We start from the raw sequence: 24072 nt of genomic DNA, 5'->3' as shown, positions 1-24072 counted from the left end.
GAAGTTGACTATCCTTTTCTTTGAGGGCCAATTAAGCAATGCACCATCAGAGCCACGCTCACTGTCTAAATGTTTTCACTGCACTTAGAATAAAGTCACCTCACCTTAGTTATTATGGTTTTCCTTAGATTGCTCATGTATTTACTTGTAATAACTTTTGTGTCGCTGTCTCATTTTAGGAGGCCGACCCGAAAAGCCCTTACAATATATATATATATATATATATATATATATATATATATATATATATATATATATATATATATATTTTTTTTTTTTTGGCTCCTCCTGCACATTTATTTCAGTTATCGTAATCTCCTCACAGTGTCATGCATGTGTTATGTATACTGTTTTTTTTTTTTTTTTTTTAATTATTATTACGTGCAGTAATAATAAATGAACAAATGTGTCGGGTGACATATTATCAGGTAAAATAAACACATCACAAAGTGACCGTTTGTGATTATGCAATGTAATTGCTTCATAGTTTAGATTAACCGCCGACAAAGGGACCAAAATGTCCCAGAAACTAAAAAAAAAAAAAAGAAGAAGGAACTGACCTTTACTGACTTTAGCAGCCCCTCAAGTCCATTTATTGTAGGTGACTGCACCTTCTGATCTACAGCTATTTATTTCTATGTAAAAAAAAAAAAAAAAAAAAAAAAAAAAATTAAAAATCATATCTGAGCACAAAATCCCTTCCGGTCAGGTTACTTGGCCCAAATCTCCTCAAATGGGAGGTTGAATGCAGCCGTCACTGATCCAGGTTTGGGAAGCACGGCTCTAAATCTCGATATCTAAAACACTATCTCAAGTCAAGCTGTCGCGGTGAATAAATTATCAACCAGGGACTCGAGGAGCCTCCTATTGTGTTAGAAGGAGAGATGCCACTTTTTTTTTTTTTTTTTTTTTCCCAAATGGCAGCTGCCTTCCTTTCAGAACAAAGCTCTTGGATGTTCAACGCGAGGAAGCCCGAATGAGACGCTGATGATCTTTTTCGGGCCGTGCTGCCAGAAGGAATCCCTCCCCGTGCTCGACGTGCTCGTCCTCAACAAGTCAACAAGCCCTGACACTGCAGCAACACACAGCCATATACGGAGAGAGAGAGAGAGAGAGAGAGAGAGAGAGAGGGAGAGATGTGTGTGACGGAGTTACTATATTGCTTTTGCAAAATTGGCTGCCTCGCTGTCATGTAAATGAAGCACACTCGCTAATGCTGCCGTTGACAGGAATGCATAATCACACACGACAGGAGTGAGGGGGTGAAAGGAGGGGGGGAAAAAAGAGAGAAGAATAAGTCAGGGGAAAAGAGGAGAAAGAAAGGCGGGAGCGGAGATGGGAATATCTGGTGGTGTTGGGTGCATCGTCGAGGCCCCGCTCCTCCGCCGCACCTCCTCTCCCCGAGTTGCTCCATTCCCCATTATTATCTGTCATCTCCAATTCTCCTTCACTTTCACTCCCTGTCTTCCTCTCTCTCTCTCTCCCACACAGCATGGGATGAAAGGGAGCGACAAAGCGAAGGAAGTGAGGCCTGCATGAAAGACAGTGCGCTCATTTCTCGGTCTCTCTCTCTCTCCCCACACCACGCAGGGAAATTGAAAGGAAAGAGTGACAGAGAAGAAGCATCAGAGCTCGTATGAGCGGCGGCATTTTCCCCCCGTCTCTTACGGGCCGCCGGGCACCGACGGCGCCGGCCTAATCAGAACGCCCGTCCTCCTGTTACCTGTACGCACAGACGCGGAAAAAAAAAAAAAAAAAAAAAAAAGTCTGGAGGGAGTAAATTGGAAACCCCTCGGAGGAAAAGAGAAAAACTCGGTTTGAATTTTCTGAAAAAAAGCGCACAATCTCGACGGTCGACGCAACAACAAATGCCCGACGCACTCCGGATTTGCAAAAAAAACCACAGTCATGTGAAAACTCATAAACCCCAACTCATCTGTTTTGTCCTGGGAAGGCTTTGAATGTAATTGGAGAATAATAACAAACAGGGCAAAACTGGGCGGAGGTGGTGGTGGTGGTGGAGGGGGGGGGCTGAAAACAAAGTCAAATCATTTATCCCGACAACAACCCGTGTACAAAGCACTTACGAAATGGGCGCCTGCCAAGCGAATGTTTTCTTTTGATTCAGTAAACTCCCAGCTGCCTCGGTGCCCCAGACATGACTGGAGAAATCATTACAGTGCGGATCATATCACCGTTTGGTGCCAGACATTACTTTAACAACCTCTCTCTCTCTCTCGCCTGGTGCTGTGCTGCTAGTCAGATAAGGCAACAGGGTTGTAAAATCAGATGGCTCCGGCTGGCTCTGCACGGCCGTGATAACAGCCAGCACACAGGTGCCCGTCTGCAAGGACACAAAGTCAGCCGGCTGCAGGTAAAATAACTTCTGTTTCTGCACGATTTCCTTTTTTTTTTTGTTTTGTTTTTTTAAAACCAATATGGAAAACTTCACGTTTAAAAATAATGTGGATTCTGCATCACTAAAGGCTTTCACTGAGTTTTCCATGACTTCTCCGCGCATTTTAGCCTAATTTCCAAGGACAAAAAATTAATCAAAATTAATTTTAAAAAATTAAATTAAATTTAAAAAAATAATAATAAATAAATAAATAATAATAATAAAAAAATCATTTTTACTGTTGCAACTTAAAAAGCTGTGTTAACGTTATTCCTGTTGTTTAAGTTGGTGTACATTTCAAATATTGGGAATAAGGCTCTCTAGATCATGAGTAATCAGCAGAGTAATCAACATACACCTAAGATATGTTTTTTTTTTTTTTTTTTTCATTTTTTTTTTTTAAATTTGAGTCCATGCTTTGAAATTAGTTAGAGCAGAAATATGGATGGTACTTACTGTAGCTACCCCTGGAGGTAAAATAAGTAATGTTACACTTCCCTCTGAGACAAACAGATCCGTGAACACACACACAAACACACACACACAGAGATCCTGAGAGCCAACCACAATGTCTCCACCCTCATTTTTTTTATTGCTCTGTTAATCTTTAACAGAGTTGATGCTGCACAATCAGTCAGTCAGTCAGTTTCCATGGCTTTCCCAAAACTTTTATTTGACACTAATTTTCCGTAGCATTCCCACGACCTGAAAACGGTTATTTTAAAAATTTACTGACTTTTCAAGGCTTATCATGGCCGCCCTGTGCGAACCCTGAAAACACACTGCTCAGAAATGTGTTTCATTTACGTAAACTGCAACCGGATGCCTGTTGCAAGACCACAGACACACACACACACACACACACACACACAGAGGCTCCCTATCTTTGCAACCCATGTGTTAGTCTTCTGTTTTTATCTCGTGTTTAAATCTCCATTCACTTCACTTTTGGCTCTGCAAAGCCACTTTGCAGCAAACCTGTTAGGGGGGGAAAGTGCATCACAGCTAAATTTGACTTGACTTCTTCCTCTGAATGTGAACCAGTGACCAGGGCAGGGCCCGGCACCCGTCGCCACGGCGATGAGCCAGCCAGCCAGCCAATCAAAACTGGGCATGAAGTCAGCTCTGGAACACACTGAATAGAGGGAAGAGGAATATTTAGGCAAACTGTTTTTTTTTTTTTTTTTTTTTTAAATTAAGGCCAGGGCGGGTTCCTGTGTTTATACAACTGAAAGCAATAATGTGGCTTGTATTTGTGGACGTTCAGATATCAGAGGAGGATGAGAGCGGAGGGAGGGATGCTCTCCCCTTCATTAATGTTTGTTTATCTCAGAGTCGGGTCTCACTTGTAGATTACATCCCCCTCTTTCTGTCTCCCCCTCCGCATCGCCCCTCCCCCCCTCCTTCCCTTACTCCCTTCCCTGTGGGACTTTCAGAAAAAGCCTGCACACACACACACACACACACACACACACACACACACACACACACCCCTGGAGAGTTTGGAAATGCCCGACCACCAGTTTACGAACGCAGCTCAAACATTTGGTTTGGAGACGTGGAGGCCGATCCAAGTGATAAACAACCGCAGAGTAAGTACATGGTGGGACGGAGGAATTCTCCCAGCGAACCGCCTCTAATTTGATCAGACTGGCTGTGTATAAGTGCGTGTGTGTGTGTGTGTGTGTGTGGTTGTGTGTGAGAGATGTGAGAGTTGGCACTGCTACTGGTGACCCGGTGAACGAAAAACTTCTCACAGTTTGAGCAAAACAAATGCACATGAACATAGACACACACACAGGCGCACACTAAACTCGCTCATTGGTACAGTTTAGGGCAGGATGGGTGTGGGAGGTAGTCATAGACAAGGCCATTGTCTGTTGTCATGGAAACGGCAAGAGGAGGAAGGTGGGTGGGGGCTTAACGAGCCGGGCCAAAATTGGGTTATAGGCTATTATCTATATTCATCAACAACAACATGGCATTGTCCTGGGGAGACCTCCCGTATATGCACACACACACACACACACACACATACACACAGAGGTACACATTCTCACACCCTCACACTCCATTAAGCCATGGTTTGCGGCTCTAAAAATGTTGCTGCGTCAGCTAAACTGCTTCATAGGTGCAGTGATAAATGATGTCCTGCTTCCCCAAAGTGCTTAAAGGCCTTTATTTTATGTGGAATAGGGGCAAGTAATGTTGGTACTGTGTGTGTGTGTGTGTGTGTGTGTGTGTGTGCGCGCAGACGTACTTGTATGACTGTGTGTACTTAACTATACTCTGGCTGTGAGAAGAAATGGGCCTCATCTACGCGCTGTGTTCCAGCAAAAAAACAGAAATTTCACAAACGTCTATCCGGTGCCACCTGGGACGGCCCCCTTTGGATCGCCTCGTCTAAACTACGAGGTATTTCGGCTTATTCAGCACCACGGCGCTCTGACCAGTTTCTTGACCTCATCTTAACGAGCACCCGGGGGTGAAGCATCAAAAAAAAAAAAAACAAAGGACCTTGGGTCCCGTGGCTACAGAGACCCTCCTCGCCCGATCAAAGCCCTCTAATCAAGACAGCGCTCGGGTGAAACGCGTCCCCCGTGCGTCCGTCCAATGAAACAAACGGCTAAAATACAACATGTGTAACATGACGACTGAAACCCAACCTGAGCTCAAACCACAGATTCCTGCTGCTGGTGAGCTGTGATCGGTCTCCGTCGTTTTTTAACCCTCCTATTCTGTTTGGGCTCAATTTGACCCCAGCCAATGTTTAACGTCTCTAAATAAAGGATTAACATCATTTTTTTTTTTTTTTTTTGCTTCATATTTAATGAGTGTTCCTAGTGTAATGTATGAAGGACGAAAAATGACAAAACAATAAATAAATGAATAAATAAATAAATACACATATAAATATATAAATGCATAAATAATTAAATTAATAAATATTACACATATTTATTTATTTATTTCTGTTTTTATTCATGCATTTATTTATTTGTGTATTTCTACATTTATTTATTTATATATTTATTTATTTCTACATTTATTTATTTATTTATTTATATATTTATTTTTACATTTATTTATTTATACTTTTATTTATTTCTACATTTACTCATTTATTTATTCCTTCTTTTATTTCTACATTTATTTATTTATTCCTACATTTATTTCTGTATTTCTACATTTCCACATTTATTTATTTCTGTATTTCTGTGTCGTATTTTAATGAGGTGGGCGGTTCTTTATTGTTCATTCATTTATTGTTTTGTTATTTTTCGTCCTTCATAGTAATGGGCACTACCGGGTAAAGATGAACACACTTTGTAACGCATTGGTTATAAATAACAAAAATCATTACTTAGAAATAATATAAAGCCATTAAAACACCAAAAATTAATATTTCTTTCCAATTTTAGATCAATCAGTGAGATTTTATGGTGATTTGCATATTTTTCCACTATCGCGTAATACGAATACTGGATGTATAAGTGTGGGTGTGGGGGGAGTTATGTTTTATTTAAAGGGCTATTTAGGTCGTCAACAAAGAAACATAAAGTACTTGACACGTAAACTTTGGTAACAATTTTAGTTATAATAATTTTGTGGAAGTTTAAACTGCAGGGGTCAAATTGACCCCAAATATAAAAGATGTTCGTAAATGTGAACATAACAGGAGGGTTAAAGCCGGGGGACCCCCAGGGGTCCAACGAGGGGTTTTCAGGCACACCTCGGCAAAATGAGCAGCAGCATAATGACACGATAATTACATTCAACTTGAAATTGTTCAACATTAAAAAAAGTATGCTGTAACATTTGCTAAAACATCATGTTCAACCTCACTATTTTGATTTTTTTTTTTTTTTTTTTTTTTACATCAGGGTCCTGAGGGGAAACAAATCATACTAACTCTCCTTATCTATACAATCATGTATATACTTCAATTCCATCTGTATGTTTCATTTAATATTCATTACCATCTGTATATTTCACATCCCATATCTCTTTTTCTTAGGTTAGCCCTTATTGTATATTTTTAGTTTTTAGTCTTTATAGTCTTTATTGTAAATATTTAGCCTTTATTCTGTTTTATTTAACTTTATTATATGTTTCTACGGTTGCTGCTGGAACACCAGAATTTCCCTGGTTGGGATCAATAAAGTATATCTATCTATCTATCTATCTATCTATCTATCTATCTATCTATCTATCACTTCAAATGGAGATCTGCAGATTAATAAAAGTCAACTTGGGGGTGTGGAACATGAAAAAGTCTGAAAAGCCTCCGATTTTTATCTGACTTCACACCCTCTCCAATATCAGTGACCAAGCAGTGTCCTGCTCCCTTCGACCCAAACATGGTCACGTGCTCGCTCTGTGGGCCGTTTTTGTCGGCGCTCAGCACTCTGCGGCGGTGTCCACTTCCTCGGCTTCTCATTACACAGCTTCTGATAGGGAGTGGGAGGTGGGATTAATTCTAAAATGAAGCGTGGGGCGGGCGGGCTGGGGGAAATGAAAATCCATTGTCTTAATTAATTTTACTGTCATAAAACAACAACTACGGGAACGGCAATCATCTCAAAAGGGTGAGGGGTGACGCACGCACAGAGTACACATAAACACACTCACATGCTCGTATCCACAGTCATTACATGTGTTAACCCTATAAAGCCATTTGTATCATATGATACACATTATCAAATACCACATTTCATTTTCAGTTTAATCAATACTTGACCAAAGTACTGTTGTATACCTTTGGACACTTCCCCTGTTCACCCTGGACCAAACCATTGGCACTTCGAGTACATATTGTATATCATACAACAGAAAGATTGTGTAATAACATATTTTTTGAATTATTATTATTATTTTTTTTTTTTTAGATTTTGTTATAGGACTAAATAAAGGGTTCAATTTCAAAAAACTGGAATTTTCTGCCAATTCTTTCATAGTTCAGGCTTTATAGGCTTAAGGACAGAAACAATCATTTTTTTTTTTTTTTTTCTAAATAAAACAAAGTGTAGAGTATCAAGCCACCATTCAACACACCCTTCTATTACAGTAAATCCATCTCATCTCCAGACAAAACATGGATTAAGTGCACAGAAAGTGATATTTTGGTGGCTAGAATATTATACAAAGATGTGTACAGTAGTGGCCAAGAACATCTTAATGCATTCAGCATCTATCCTGTATTGGCATTTTACTAACCAGGCTCAAAACAGGCATCCCCCCGCCAAAAAAAGAACTAGAGCCCAAGTGCAGCAGTACTTGAAAGAGCATGCAGACATTTATAGATGTATGAGAAAAACAATTAGAGAAAAATACAGCCTCTTCTTTGATTGAGAGCTTCAGTTCCAAAATCACAGTCGCCATTTGAAGTGTGACACCTCGGCTGATAAAATGAACGCCGGCATGAAATTAAAAAAAAAACCTTAATGGATATCGCTTGAAGTTATTAGCAGTCTTAATAACATATTAAAGAACGCAACCATCTGCAGTTTCTTTTCTTTTAATATGAAGCCACTTCCCAACGTGATGCATATGGAGCATTTAGGAGCAAAACCCTTCGACGGCAAAGGTTTATTGGGCCTGATAAGAGCATCTTTCCATTGCCTAAGCACAAGAGCAAACCTCTCTCGTCCGCTCTCTCTCTCTCTCTCTCTCTCTGTCTCGCACTCAAACTCTTTGAGAGTATCACTGACCTCAATTTCCCCTCGCTTCTGCTTAGCAAACCCTTTTCATGGGTGGTCACTCCATTAGCAAACAAGAGTTTTTCACTGGAGAGAGCGAGATGATGACGCCCCGCTCGCCTCGCTCGGTCCGGGTCACTGGACTCTAGACGGCGTTTGACTGAAGGAGTGCACTTCCTCATTCACTCTTCCCCCTTCTGCACACACACACACACACACACACACACACATGCATAAATGTACCCACACAGTCTGCTGAGTCATTTGTGAGAGTCATCAGAAGTTTCTAATCTCATCTTGAGATCTACCACAGAGTCGTCTTTTGCAGCACATATGTAATACTTACTACACTGACAATAACAAGCGAGCTCTTGCTGGCTCTTCTGCTGCTCCTGCTGTGGCATTAGCAAGAGAGAAACAAGACGAGGGCTCTGTCCCAACTCAAAGGCTGTACACTAATACTGGCTGGTATACCGGTTCATACCGAATACCGGTGTTATTTATTTATTTTTTATGATATGAATTTTTCAGATACCCCAATACCTGGCCTTAAATTTGCATAATAAAAAGGTTCTGTATTTTGACTGCAACTGTCATGCATTCTGATTCCTTCACTTCATTAGAATCATGAGTGCCACCTCTTTGCATCATTTTGTGTTGCCATGTAAACCTGTATTAATACTAGGGTGGACAACTTGGACATTAATGTCCAGTATTCATTCCTCATGACAGTAAAATAGGTCATTCTAAGTTAATTTACTGCAGTAATTCTTCTCTAAATCATTAGAAAATGTGGTTAACACCCAGTCGTGCATGAAAAAAGAAAATACCGTCATATACCGTGAAACCGATATAATTTTGAAAAATACCGTGATATACATTTTTGGTCATACCGCCCAGCACTACTGTACGCTACCTAGGTCGTATTTGTAGGCTGCTTACGTCACAGCGCCGCAACAAGTGCTGTCCCGATTTTGATTTTTTGACTAATTTGCAGGATACACCTCCACGATGCTTCGCGGCCGACATCACAGCCTACTTCCCGGGTTACCTTTCAGTCTGGTTGAATTTCTGGATCAGCCACCATTGCCGGAATTATGAAGCCTGTTTTAGACCGTCTTAATGTTTATATCATGACGTTTTGATAAGTTTTCATGCCTATAACTACCACCAGAGATTCGGTTTAGCTGTTAACTGTATCCGAACGCCTGTAAATGCAAGTTTAGTTAGATGAGCTAGATAGGCATTTTGCATGATGTTTCCATAGCAACCATCAGCGCATCAATTAAGTTACAATGTAGCCATGTGCACAATTACTTTAATTGGGATAGTCTGTTGCAGTTTGTGAGGTGTAACAATGATCTTAATTTCCTGCATCTTCACGAAGACAAAATAAAATAAAATACATAAAACGACAGAATCAGTGTTGTCCATCTTGAGAGTGTTGAAGCTGCTTATCGTTTTGTTTCATGCACAGGTGTTCACTGACACACCTCCGAAACCTTCTTCGGCATTTTACGCTGCATCACTTGAATGCGCTTCGGGAAGCCTCGATAATAATGACGTAGGAATCTGATCTGATCCTGTAACCCTGTATTTGTCGTGTCTTTTTGTGTTTCTTGGACGGGATGTAACTTAACCCAAATTTTCCCCTGTGGGACAAATGAAGTACGGCTACACCGTCCCAATTCACTAAACTTTTAGTTACGGTAAACTTGATATCGGTACCTACGTCGGGCGCCTCCTACGTGGGCACCGTGGGCTGCGACCTAGTAGTCGTCTAGCCCTTCGATTGAGACAGACCCTCGGTGTTGCCAGTTTGGTTGCAGGGACAGTCGGCGTTGATCGTGTGAATTCCTGGATGTTAGATGTTCATGTGCACTTTTCTGCGGTTGTTTTTCTAAGATTCATTCCGTATTGAGTGTTTTGTCAGAGTGATTGTTATTTGTGCTTTAACAAATGGAGAGCTGTTTTCTGTTTCCAAACCCCGCTGCAATCCGTGGAAGCTGTGTCTCCACTACATGGCACCAGCGTGGCTTGTGTGTACTCGCTTTTGCGTTTCTGGATTTCGTTGTCCACTGCAGAAAGTAGACCCTCACAGTGGAGCCCTGCCACTCCCTTGTAGGTGTGTTGACTAGTTTTTCCTCCATTCTGCACCAAACCCCCGAAATAAGTGTTTTATTTTCCCCCCCAAAAAATCGAGACCAACACGAAATGGCTGCTTCACATGAACAATATTAGTTGAACTAAGACTTTTTGAGTCAAAAAAATGGTAGATTATCGACTATGACACAAGTTTCAGGAGTCTTGAGTTGGCATTTCCTGATTGTACACAGAGCTGCTCAATGACTACGTTTACATGCACACCATATTCCTGTATTAACCGGAATATTCACAATATTCCGGTTAATACAGGAATAAGGTGTGCATGTAAACGTGCTCAGTGTCTCTCTGACCGATCAGTGGTCTGTGGTGTTTTCATGTCACCTGTTGGTGCAAACTAAATTGAAAGAGCAACGGCCGACGGGGAAACTGGCATCGCTGCCCGGCCTCTTCCATGTTTACCAGTGACGTCGACGCTCGGCTGACCAATCGCATAACTTCATCCGTCGGTCTAACTTCCATCCGCTTTGGTAGCGCCGGCCCCGCCACGAGGTCTGGCCAAAAATAGTTATCTTGTTCGACCGTCGGCAGTATCGGGATGACTTCCTCTTTTTCTGGTCCATTCAGTGCAAATATTTACCCGGTTGAGGTTTCTCCCAGCAGACACCACTTCTCCTTTTCTCTCCGTACTTGTCCTTGTCTCGTGTCTCCGGCCGCCGTATCAGACACAGCAGTTCCTCTCCCTCTTGTCTCTCCAGCAGCCGTATCTGAGAGAGGAGCTCGGCAGCATCAGGCAGAGCAGCTCCTCTTCTCTCGGCTTCTGGTTCACCGGGTCGCTGAGTGAGATGTCAAGAGAAAGCCGGGGTGCTAAGTGGGTTTCAATAATGCAGGCAGGGTGAGGGCCACAGGAGGTGTGTGTGTGTGTATGAGTGTGTGTGTGTGTGTGTGCCAGAGGTAGGGTTTAGATGTGTGTGTATGTTTAGACAGGTTGGGTTGGGATTGCAGAGTGTGTGTGTGTGTGTGTGTGCGCCACCTCTGGGAGACTTGCTGCGTGTGAGGAATACTGTTTGGGTGTAGGCATGATTTTGAGTGTGTGTGTGTGTGTGTGTGTGTGTTGGTGTGTACTGGTGCATGGATTGAAGTGGGAGACTGGGAAAACCTAGTGGAATGCCTCCATTCCTCCAGCCTCATCTATAATTCAGCTCGGTGGCGGTCCGTGAGGCCTCGCTCTCTCTCTCCGGCCTCCTCTCTCTCTCTCTCTCCGCAATAAAAGGTGGAGACGAGTGCCCTGTGCTACAGCTCCCTCTCTCTCCCTCTCCATCTCTCCATCGCCATCCATTACCATCTTCCTTCTAATGGCGTAGCAGCTGTGAGCAGCGGATTGTGAAGCCGAGGTTTCAGTAGATTTGATTTGAATGGCGATGTGCTGAATTTGTAGGATTTGTTCTGCACAGTTTTTTTTTATGATGATTGAGATATGACTGTCACCCAAAATGAAATCTGAGGGAGGACTATGGATCACTTCCCTTCCTTCCTTCCTTCCTTCAGTCCATCCATCACACACAGTATCTAGCTGGATTTTGATCAACTCTGGAATGATGTACATGCACTAACCGGCCCACAGGGGGCACTAGTTCTGAACGGGCAAAACTAAGTGAATGATTCGTTACTGACCGGCCATGAAACCGGGTTCAGACTGCAGGGATTTTGATGCCGACTGATCTCTGATTCACCCCTCCTGACAACCGGAGAAGAAATCTGCTCCGGGACTTGGGGCGGCGCTGACGTTCAACCCAGATTATCTGATGACATGACGGGTTTAAAGATCCAATCCAGGTTTCCGAGCGGGGAGCCACGATCGAATCGACAGGTCCGCCGTTGCCATGCAACAGTAGACGTTCTCGCCCTTGAGGCTCATGTAGCTAGCGTACGACTGCTGATAAATATAAAAACGGAGTTCAAACCTCACCTCCAGCTCTCCGCTCGACCCGCGTTGACCGTGTCTCCCAAACCGCTTTTTTAAATCCAGTCTCGTTTAAGCCTTCTGCTTTTATTTGTCCTCAGCTAAAGCAAATTGTGGAACCACTTCCCTGTGAGATCATGTGAGATCATGTGAGATCACGTGAGGCGGTGCATTTCTCCCTCAAGATAATCTTAGTAATATTATTTTCGTTTGTGCATATTTGAGATTAAAGAGAGGAACATCATAAGTTTCTCCTTATGTGTGTGATGCAACCTGATTTTGAAAATGATTTTACTCCTGTCGCCTTCCTGATTTGTTGACAATGACATGCTACCTTTAGCCTTGTTTATTATGATCATTATTATTTATTATTAGTATTAGCAGCAGGATACTATGAGAAGTAGAGGCTGCAGGAGTGACAGTAGCAGTGTAAGTAGTGGTGGTAGTCCTAGAAACAGAAGTAGTATTTGCATTAGTAATGGAAGTGGCAGTTTCAGTAGTATTATTAGCAGTAGGTCGTAACATAGGAGTAACCACGGTAACGGTGGCAGCTGCAGCTGGACTAATCCTGCATAATGCATCGTGTTGTTGTATCGTTACTGTACTGGTGTACTCTTGTTTGTATTTCTAAAAGCTGCACAGCCGCTGCACCGGAGGGACAATAAGGCCACACGATAAACCCAATATTCCCTTTTCTTCCATCGCAGCTGATTCAGCCATTCTCTGTACTCTTCCTTCCTTCCTTCCTTCCTTCCCTCTTTCCTTCCACCCTTCTTTCTGATATTATTTTCACTCCGTGTCTTTCTCTCGCTCTGTCTCTGCAGCATTCTGGTATCAGCAGTTCACAGTTCACAGGCACTGAGACCCTGAGACAATTTCCACTATTTTTTTCCCCCTCCTTTTTCTATCGACCTCTACAATATTGTGTCTAGAATATTTCTTTCCATTCCGGTGTAAGGAAATGCTGATCCCGCTGTGCTGATCTTGGTTTGGTGCCATTTCTTCTCGGTCTTCCCCGGTCTTTCTCACAGATACTCTGTTAGCACTGAAATATCACATACTTGTGTAGGCTGCTGTGATTTAATATGATTGGAAGATTTTTTTTTTTTTTTTTTATTGCCATGATTGATTAATTAAGCCTCTCATAACAGCCTCTGGTGGCCATATTGGAGGTCTTCAGCTTTTATGCAGCAGTGGCCAATTTCTGGTTTTCACTGGGAATTCACTGCTTTCACCTCTGATAAACTTTGTGATTAGTTAATATCAGCCTCTCAGCGAACTCACTACGCGGTGTCGTTGGCTCACTGTCTTGTTGTGACATATCTGATATGCATACGAGCTGATGTGTCTATTAGAGGCCAGGCTTAGCAGTAGCTAGTAGTCATGTGCTGACATTAATATCAGTTGTTTTGCTAAATTATTCAATATAATGGTGAACAAGAGTTGCCAAATAATATTTGTTTAGGTTGCCTGAGTTTCTCTTGTGCTTTGAAGTACAGACTAAGACTGAAGACAAGACAGTTTAAGATGTAGATGTAGACACAAGTCTAACATTGCTGAGTTCAACACTACAAAAACTCAAAATCTTACCAAAATTATTTGTTATTTCAAGTCAAAATGTGTTATTTCTAGTCAAAATATCTCATTACACTTAAAATAAAACATGATCACCTCAGAAGTAACTTGTTTTTAGACAATTGTCTCTTGTTTCAAGTGAAAATTCACTTGAAATAAGTGAAAATTTGCTTGTTTCATTGGCAAAATTTGTTTCTTGTTTCTAGCTAATTTTCACTTATTTCAAGTGAATTTTCACTTTTTCCACTGGCAAATTTTGCCAATGAAACAAGCAAAGTGAAAATTGTCTAAAAACAATTTACTTCTGAGGTGATCATGTCTTATTTTAAGTGTAATGAGATATTTTGACTAGTAATAAGACATTTTTGACTTGAAATAAGACAAATAATCTTGGTAAGATTTTGTGTTTTTGCAGTGAACTAAAAACAATCTGTTTCAGGAGTCACTCATTTTGACTACATGGCTATTTAAAATTTAGAAATTATTCACGTACAGCCAGTCATCCAAAAAATGGAGCCAGACATGGTGGGAAGAGCTTTGCAAATCCTTTCTTGTTGCAAACCAGCCGTCCCAGTCCAATCAATGTCACATCAGTGGCGACTCGGGATGTTGAGGAGCCTTTGACCCCCACCTCCGTTTAATTTTTCTTCTCCGTCTTTCTCCACGTCTTTCTCTCGAATAATTCTTTATCCTGTAAAACTGGCGGCAGCCTCTCAGCGTGCCTCCCCAGCCTCTCGCGGCCTCCCGTCTTGTTGACTGAACTCCAAATTAAAAAAGGTAAGCCAATTACAAATTGGGCCTAGGGAGAGTGTCACCGCGGTGCGAGCGCTTTATGCAAAAACAATCATCTGCACCGCACACCACAGCGCAGATACACTAATGAACGGCGCTCTCTCTCTCTAAAAGCCATTTTCTCTGCGGGGATTCACTCCTCCAAGTCACTCACAGCATCCATCTTGCTCTTCGCCACGCCCACTCACTTCTCCATTTGAAGCCGGGAGGCGGGCCATGACGACGTCTCGGCTCCGGGTCGCTCGTTACCGACCGCGCGCCGCCATCGGGCTGAGTCATGCGAGCGCGCCCCGTTAACATCAGCGGTAACGGCGGGGGCTTGACAGATCATCCTCGCGGTAAACAAAGAGCCTCTCGACGTTGCGGTTCTTTACCCAGGTGTGTCGTTATTTCCGAGGCAGGAGGAAAACACCAATCCTGTCTGTGTTTTCCTGCTCGACTCCCACCTTCCCATCCCACACCTCTCTCTCTCTCCTCCCGGTCGCCTGCTGAACTTGAAGAACCACCACTTCTATTTCCGTCTGAAGGGCTGAAATCATGACTTTTGTTTGCATGCATGAGTGTGTGCATTATATAGGCACTGAAAGCATATAGACGATGTGTCTCGGTGTGTTTGTATATGTGAGAAAAATGGAGTTGCACTGGTAGCGAGTGTGTTTACCAGTGCATGTGTACACAAATCCTACACACACTTGTGCTACACCATGTTTGCTCTATTTCCTCTCTTCTGCTGCCCTTCTTTAACCTCGGCGCCGCGGAAAACAAAGAGACGGATGCTCCCGTGGACGGGCAAAGTCAAGACACGGGGTCCATCCTGTGCCCCCGACGCTCACGCTCAGTCGAAGCGGCTCACGGCAGCCTGCCAGCGGAGTCCTATCGCACGGCATATCCTCCCTACGCACAGGCCGGGGATTAGCCAAAGTAGGTCATCCCCGAAAAACACTAAAGAGTTGTTATAGGCCAAAACATGCGCTCACAGGCTCCTACTGTGTGTGTCTCTCTGTGTGTGTGTGTGTGGCTGCCGCATTATTCATTGTTTGAGAGGAAACAGGAAGATAGGAGCCATTAGAAAGGTTGCCGTTTGGCTCGGCTGAGGCCCGATGGTCTTTGCATTAGCGCACAATCCGATCCAGTAATTGCTGAATGCAAGGAATTGGGCTTGATGGGGCTGAGGAAATGGCGCCATTGTGTCTAGTAATGTTGCTGCGCGATGCATGAAGAATCAGCACACTGACCGCTGAAAAGTAGCCATGTTCGAAAAAAAAAAAAAAAAAAAAAAAGAAACCCACAATCATGACAATTGACAGCCATGCATTCGATTCCTGCAGTGGTTACTCAATCAAAGCCTCCTCTCTCTCTCTCTCTCTCTCTCTCTCTCTCTCTCTCTCTCTCTCTCTCTCTCTCTCTCTCTCTCTCTCTCTCAGGTGACAAGCCAAATGGGTGTTTTGACGCCGGCGTAGTGTGTGTGCTGCGGCAGCCGTCACACGCCGAGTAACAGGAGGAGGACAGGAGGCCGGGCGCTAAACCCGAACGCGGCCCTGTTCGGCCTCAGCGAGCGTTTTTAATTACAGGTCGATGGAGGCGCTCGAGGAGAAAAGAGCGATCGGAGAGCGGAGGAGAGGAATGGAGAGCGAGCGGGGAAGGTGAGGAGAAACGAGCGAGAGGGAGACGGAGGCGAGACGGGGCAGCGCTGAGGGCGAGAGAGGGGAGAGGGAGGCGGGTCGCCGGGTGAACGTGGCGCGGCGTGAGGATGTGCGGTCGTGTGTGAGAGGCAGAGAGCGAGGGAGGGAGATGAGAGAGGAACAGAGAGAGAGAGAGAGAGAGATGTGGAGGAGGGATGCACTGAAAGCCCTGAATAAGGCAAGGGCTCGAAGCTGTGTGTGCAATAGAGATCACAGTGAAGATGGGTGGGGAGGAAGGAAAACACACAAAAAAAAAAAAAAAAAGGAAGAAGGAAGAAGTGAGACAGCACAAAAAAGACGGGAAAACACAACGTATGGAGAGATGGAGAGAAGAGAGAGAGAGAGAGAGAAACAGGTCATTTCTGTTGGCCTTACGATCTTATAACAGCGGAGAGCCGGGGTAAACCTCGGAGCAGCCCCACTCGTCTTCGCCCCCCTGTCATCTTCTCTTCCTCCTACCTAAAAGACAACCAATGGACACCTTAACATCTCTACCAGACAACACAGCATTTATTCACTCTGTATTCATGAAAGCGGTTACATTTGCTGCTGTAAACACCCCGTGTCTGATGGCTCTTTTCCTGGGGGAGGGAAAGAAAAAAAAAAACACACCAAAACAAAACAAAACCTCTGTTGCAAGAGGAAGTGATGCGTTTTTTTTATGTTTCTGGCAGCAGCAGCAGCAGCAGCAGCGCCGGGTTGTTGTAAACGGAAGCAGAAGAAGTGGGTAGGTCCTAGCTGAAAACACAAGATTGTTCCTACAAAAAAAAAAAAAAAAAAAAACTTGAGCTTCATCAGCAGGAAATCCAAGGAAACAGACATCACAGTCCTGGACACGCGGCTTGACAGCTCATCTGGGACGTGCGGTGCAACAAAACCCCAAAAAAACACAGCAAGTGCCAGGGATTGCTGCAAAAATGAATAAAAAGTCAAACAATCTTGCAGATATTTTGTTGAAACTTCTGCTTCTACACACATGAACACAAAGTGCAATCGGGAATAGCAAGAGGAAGATAATCTGTCGTTTCTAATTAGCTTCCAAATGTCCAGCACGCAAACTTCCTAAAATAATAACATTTCTGGTAAAGGGGTGGCCTCGCAGATGAAAAAATAAGCTTTTAATAGATTCGTGCATCTGATCTCTTCTCAAAAATTCACGTCTCATTTATCCCAAACGCCACAACTTCATCGCAGCTTTGTGTTCAAGTGTCACTTTCTCAGAGCTTCATCCATTGCATGTTCGTAATAGTCGTTCCTTGCATTTCATTTTCTGTTGCTCGATATTTGGATCAAACGTTAAGTCTGTATTGTCATTTTTTTTTTTGCTTTTCTGTCTTCCTTGGAGCCGCGTGTTTCTTTTACACTGCAAAAACGCAAAATCTTACCAAGATTATTTGTCTTATTTCAAGTCAAAAATGTCTTATTTCTAGTCAAAATATCTCATTACACTTAAAATAAGACATGATCACCTCAGAAGTAAATTGTTTTTAGATGCTAGAAAATTAACAAGAAACAATTTTGCCAATGAAACAAGCAAATTTTCTCGTTTCAAGCTAATTTTCACTTGAAACAAGAGACAATTGTCTATAAACAAGTTACTTCTGAGGTGATCGTGTCTTATTTTAAGTGTAATGAGATATTTTGACTAGTTATAAGCCATTTTTGACTTGAAATAAGACAAATAATCTTGGTAAGACTTTGAGTTTTTGCAGTGTAAGTATCAGATCAACAGTGAAGCACGGCTGGCGGCTGCAGCTTTGCAGGAGGGAACGTGAGGGCACGGTGCAGCTGCACGCTGCGGTCACCCGAGAACAAGCGAGGACTTCCCTTTAGGAAGGGAAAGTAAAAGATGAGAGCGAGAGAGCGGTTGAGATGATTTGACTAAGCTGGCAGGTGTCGGCATGAGTCGCTCCGCTGCAGAAGAAGCTCAAGCTCTCAGATCACCGACATAAATCAGCGTCGGTCAAAGGTCACGGTGTCAAAGAACGAGACGGAGGAAGACGGGAAGGGAGACGATAAGGGAGTGAGAGCGAGGAGCCAAATAGCCGAGGTTGAAAAATGTTAACAAAAGGGCGTTTTTCAGGGTTTGGTGTATCTATAAAAGGCCGTGTGAGCGGGTGACAGATTGACAAGACAAAGCGAGACAGAGCGGCGTCTTGACAGCTGCACTCAGGGCGGCTTCAGTCCTCCTCGGATTTGCTGTCATCCGAGTCCTGAAATGTGAAGAGTCGGATGTTGGATCGTTTTTTCAAGACGGGGAAAAAGTTCTTTGACGGATGAAGGAGTTGGAAATCCTCCTGGCGACTTCCCCATCAATTAACGACGTCGATGCGGTGATTATGCAAGGCGACGTCAAGTGCCCGACTTTAGGAGTTTGAATTTTGTTCGGTAGTTTGATGCCGGCGTCAGCGTCTTTGCGTATGGGAACGTCACGGACGTGCATGTGGTCCTGTAAAACGGCCTCATATCCTTTGATTTTTTATACGGCCGTGCAGAGCAATCATCAAATTAAATGAGACGGCTGCACAAACCAGTACATATCTACGACCGTGTTTCAACACCGCCCACAGATGTGGGTTTGAGCAATCCTTTGGCTTTCCATATCCACATGTAGGAGAATGGGTAAGGAGACAAAAAAAAAAAAAAAAAAAAATTCTGGGTTCCGGTTCCCGACCAAATATCCCATTTAACCCCCGAGTCAGGTTATTTTATTGGCCTCTGTGTAAGAATAAAATAATAATAAATAATAAAGGCACTATGCGACCGGCATTGGTCAAAAGTTAAGCAGGGCTTTTATTTTGATGTATGTTGCACTCGCCTTATTTGTGATGTTCTCGCGGAAAATAACTTCATGGAATCACGCGCCACCGACAGCACCGGCTGGAAAGAATGGACTTCCGCACGGTGTGTGTGTGTGTGTGTGTGTGATTTGTCCTCGGAAACCACCAGCGAAAATAATCCGACTACAAGAGAAAACCTTTGCAGATGTAATGAAAGAGGTGAAACAGTGCCATTGTAGGTTTGCACCGTGGAGCTTGGCTCTGTGGCGGATGGCGTGATGGGTGTGTTCGACTTCAGGTACCAGAGACAGAGACCCCTCCCTCTGACAGTAATAACGCTGCTCCGTCCGTTAAAAAGGTGGTAACTTATGCAAATACTGAATTAATCATATTTAAAAAGCAACCCATGCATCGCTTCTGAAAATAAAAAAAAAGAATAAAATAAAATAAAATCCCTACCTACCCATCCTTCCCATGAATAAATAAAATAAATCCCCCCTACCCATCCTTAAAATGCTAAATAAAATAAAAAATAAAATAAAATGAATTCCCTACCTATTCATGCCCTTAAATGACAAGGAACCGGAACCCAAGGTATTTTTTTTTTTTTCTTCTACTGCTCAATGGTCCACATTTTGTGCTCTTTAGCAACCGGCCTGTATCCCATTCATTTATTTCACACCCACAACTCCCTCATTTGCTGCCACTCCTCCCATCTTAGCCCCTCCCGTGTGCGAAGGAAGATCCGAAAATAGACAAATCCAAGCAGCCAGCAAGTATTTTCCAAACGCGACCTCTTTGCTCAATTCAAGCCTCATTTTAAAAACGGTGTCCATTACAAACGATGTGTTGCACGGATGTCATTTCCTCCTTCCACTGGACTGGACAGTGAATCGTTTTAGCTCTCACTATTTGAAACGCGATCTCAATGTCACGAGGCTTTTCTAAATAAAAGAGCGGCATCATACAGTGCACATGGATTAAATAGTTGAATGCTATTACAACGGCATGGAGAAAAAATAAATGCATGTAGCATCGGTTCTTGGCAAGCCATCTCTACATTAACTTTGTCACTGATGGGGAAAATTAATGGAGGGAACTGGGGGGCAAAAACAGGCGTCTTGCTGCCCGCCTCCTGTTTCAGGTCCATGTGGCTGCCACAGCTTTGGTGCTCAATATTATATCACACAGCAAAAAAAAAAGGTTCAAAGTGATCACCTTAATCTTTTGCGTTACAACTATCGACGCGCGGAATGACAAAAAAAAGATGTACCTTGTGAGGTCAGGAGATTAGTCCATGAACGCCTGGGCTAAAAATTTATTACGAGGCGATCCTGCTATGATTCCAAATGCCAGATATAAAGTAGGGAGAGGATTTATAACCTGCGTCATTCCTACTGGGGCAATTTTTTTTTTTTTTTTTTTTAAATGAAGACTTCCGTGCAGGAAGCTCCGAGGATGCAGCTGCGTTTCCGCGCTCAAGGCTCCTCAGAGCAGCTTCATGAGCGGAGACGTCCTCAAGGTGGCAGGTAGAGATCGATTTCCAGGTCAACACGCTGGAGGACAGAGCAGCCAGGAGTCAAGCATGCGTGCATATACAAATATTCCAAATAGCAGCTTCAGGACACACACACACACACACACACACACACCCACACACACGGAACACAGTTTCACTGGAAACTGTTTCACAAAGATGTTGGTTCATCTGTCCCTGTCGGTGACAAACTCGAAACACCTGTTCCTCTTTGCATACAGTTTGTCCATGTTTGGCACGAGTTGTGCTGGTTTCCAAGACCAAATACTTTTTTTGAGTGTGTGTGTGTGTGTGTGTGTGTGTGACTCATGCCCTTGCAATGCAGGCACCTACCATTTGGCCTTGATGGAAACTTTTTTAGTTGCCTCGTGTTGCTTTGCAAACTCATAAAAGCAGTGACTGACAAACGTCTTCAAAAGCTCAAACATGCTGCTCATCGCCATCCCACTGAAAGACTCAACCGCCTTTGTTATTGTGATTATTTTCTTCAAAGTGGACGTCCTTTCTCCATGTGGTGTTTTCAAGCAATCTCATCCAAACTTGTGCGAGATTTAAATGCACTGCAAAAAGTCCAAATCTTACCAAGAATATTCGTCTTATTTCTAGTCAAAATATCTCATTACACTTAAAATAAGACATGATCACCTCAGAAGTAACTTGTTTTTAGACACTTTTCACTTGTTTCAAGTGAAAATCTACTTGAAACAAGTGAAAATTAGCTTGAAACAAGAAACAAATTTTGCCAATGAAACAAGCAAATTTCTACTTGCAAATTTTTACTTGTTCTACTTTACAAGTGAACAAGTAAAAATTTGCTTGTTCCATTGGCAAAATTTGTTTCTTGTTTCAAGTAAATTTTCACTTGAAACAAGTGAAAATTGTCTAAAAACAATTTACTTCTGAGGTGATCATGTCTTATTTTAAGTGTAATGAGATATTTTGACTTGAAATAAGACAAATAATCTTGGTAAGATTTGGACTTTTTGCAGTGTGTGCAAACGCTCGCATGGCGGTGCCTTTCGTCAGCGGCGGTTTGACGAGGCGCCGCCGCGCGAGGTGTGTGACTCACTCGAAATTCAATTCTGAATGAACAAGCCTCGGCTGTCAGCACACACAACATCTCCTCTCTGCTGAGGGTCACACTGTACAGGCCGCAGGGTCAGTGGACTGCTTCCAGCAAGGAACCGGTTAGTTGACTCACACCATAACAACACCGCTCGCCTTGCACAACCCCAAAAACACATGTTCAGACCTGCGTGATTGAGAAACACACACACACACACACACAAGCATCTTCTGTGTCGGCTTCCCTCACGTTGCCCACAGCTCGTTCCCACTCTGGGGGGCGAGGACTTTTCTAAATGTGCGGCTGCAGTGACCGGTGGGCGTCGCCGCGCGCTCGAGAGCGGCGGTGTCAGGGTGGGTTTGGCAGACGTGTGCGCGGCGCCGGCGTTGTCCAGACTCGCAGCGTGACCGGTGCCAAGTGCAATCACCAGACTTGTCTCTGCACTGCACAGCTCACTTATCGGCCTCCGTTACAGGAACAGTTTGGGAGGCGCCGTGCACACTGGGAATTCAAAGCTGCTGGCTGGGACTGAGTGTGTGTGTGTGTGCAGGCTCGCGTGCACTTGTGACACAGGGTGCATGCGTATCCGACTGTGAGAGAACAAGGGATGTTTGTCTTTAAGCTGTGAGTGTGTGAAAGGAAAAAAAAAAAAAATAAGGCTGTGTGTGTTTCATGATAAGATCACCATGAAACCGAGCAGCTCTCACTTGCAGACTTCACAACTCTGTGACCTAATTTTAGCAGCCATCAACAGAGCAGGACTGGGTGCAAAGGCAAATGCACGTCCGTAAAAATAGCCCATGAACGCATTCACACACAACTTCTTAACAGTTACGCTCTCTCCTCATGCCTCGACTGCGGCTTCAAAATCCCTTTTTTCAGCCAGTTTCAGGCCCTTCAACCGGCGAAAACAAGCGTGCGTTTGTCTCACTGTTCACATGCCAGCAGCGCACGACGCCATGTGCTCTGAGCTTGACTTTAGAGCGTCAACAGAGCACGGAAAAAAAAAGAAAAAAAAAAAAAAAAAGAGGCTGTTTTTGAGAGGTTTCTGGAAACATAGTGACCGCTGACATTTCCAGGCAAAATGGACTTCCTGCGTGTTGCTGATCAGATGTGGGCGACAGGAAGCCGAGGCACGGATGTGGAGGAAAAAGCTATTTAACGACATCCAAAAACACCCGGTGGTGTGTGACTTCAACTGAGAGAGCAGCAGCACGGCCCCTTCAGATATGGACAATACAGTCTGGCTGCTGCGCCGGCTGGAGTCCAAATGGGAAGAAATAAATAAATAAATAAATAAAGCGTGCCGGGCCAGGCTGCAAAACTGAAAATATGATGGTTCTGAAATGCAGGTGGCGCTCCAGGTGACGCCTTTGAGCCATTATGGAGCTGCAAATGAAACACACTCATTTTCTCTTCCAGTGGGTTTGAGCTTATGGGCATCACAGCGTTCACTTGTATTCGCAGGATAATTTTTTTGTGCATCTTCCGTATCGATATGACTGTTACAGCTGAAGCCCTGACGGAGCGCAGAGCAGTGCTGACCTAAATAATGTGGATCGCTGTTACATGATCCAACATGGACACGGAATGGGGACGACTACACTGAGAAGATTTAAAAAAAAAAAAAAAAAAATCTCTATATATATCTATATCTATCTATATCTATATATATATATATATAGATATAGATAGATAGATATCTATGTGTATATATCTATATCTATACAGTATATATATCTATATATATATATCTATATATATATACACACACACACACACACACACACACATATATATATATATATTGATATATAGATATATAGATATATATAGATATATATATATAAATATATATATACAGTACAGGCCAAAAGTTTGGACACACCTTCTCATTCAATACGTTTTCTTTATTTTCATGACTATTTACATTGTAGATTCTCACTGAAGGAATCAAAACTATGAATGAACACATGTGGAGTTATGTACTTAACAAAAAAAGGTGAAATAACTGAAAACATGTTTTATATTCTAGTTTCTTCAAAATAGCCACCCTTTGCTCTGATTACTGCTTTGCACACTCTTGGCATTCTCTCGATGAGCTTCAAGAGGTAGTCACCTGAAATGGTTTTCACTTCACAGGTGTGCCTTATCAGGGTTAATTAGTGGAATTTCTTGCTTTATCAATGGGGTTGGGACCATCAGTTGTGTTGTGCAGAAGTCAGGTTACTACACAGCCGACAGCCCTATTGGACAACTGTTAAAATTCATATTATGGCAAGAACCAATCAGCTAACTAAAGAAAAACGAGTGGCCATCATTACTTTAAGAAATGAAGGTTAGTCAGTCTGGAAAATTGCAAAAACTTTAAATGTGTCCCCAAGTGGAGTCACAAAAACCATCAAGTGCTACAACGAAACTGGCACACATGAGGACCGACCCAGGAAAGGAAGACCAAGAGTCACCTCTGCTTCTGA

At 43.1% G+C, this 24072-nt stretch overlaps 1 protein-coding gene across 4 annotated transcripts in view; it reads right to left on the bottom strand.

Moving 5' to 3' along the window:
• Positions 1-24072, bottom strand: part of mgat3b (beta-1,4-mannosyl-glycoprotein 4-beta-N-acetylglucosaminyltransferase b) — an 83054-nt gene that overhangs the window by 14950 nt on the left and 44032 nt on the right. For 2 of the 4 annotated variants that reach the window (XM_030053250.1, XM_030053240.1), the window contains exon 2: positions 16588-16671. The exons of 1 other annotated variant lie outside the window; for it this stretch is intronic. In XM_030053250.1, the coding sequence (XP_029909110.1) occupies positions 16588-16655 (68 nt within the window). In that variant the 5' untranslated portion in view covers positions 16656-16671. Of the gene's footprint in view, positions 1-16587; positions 16672-19494; positions 19500-24072 lie in introns of all 4 variants that reach the window. One more of the 4 variants, XM_030053260.1, reaches the window with a different exon arrangement.

The sequence above is a fragment of the Myripristis murdjan genome, chromosome 1 (genome assembly GCF_902150065.1).
Source record: "Myripristis murdjan chromosome 1, fMyrMur1.1, whole genome shotgun sequence".
NCBI classification, from domain to species: Eukaryota; Metazoa; Chordata; class Actinopteri; order Holocentriformes; family Holocentridae; genus Myripristis; species Myripristis murdjan.
Note: the sequence above shows the minus strand (reverse complement) of the source record. Positions and strands in the feature narration are given on the sequence as shown.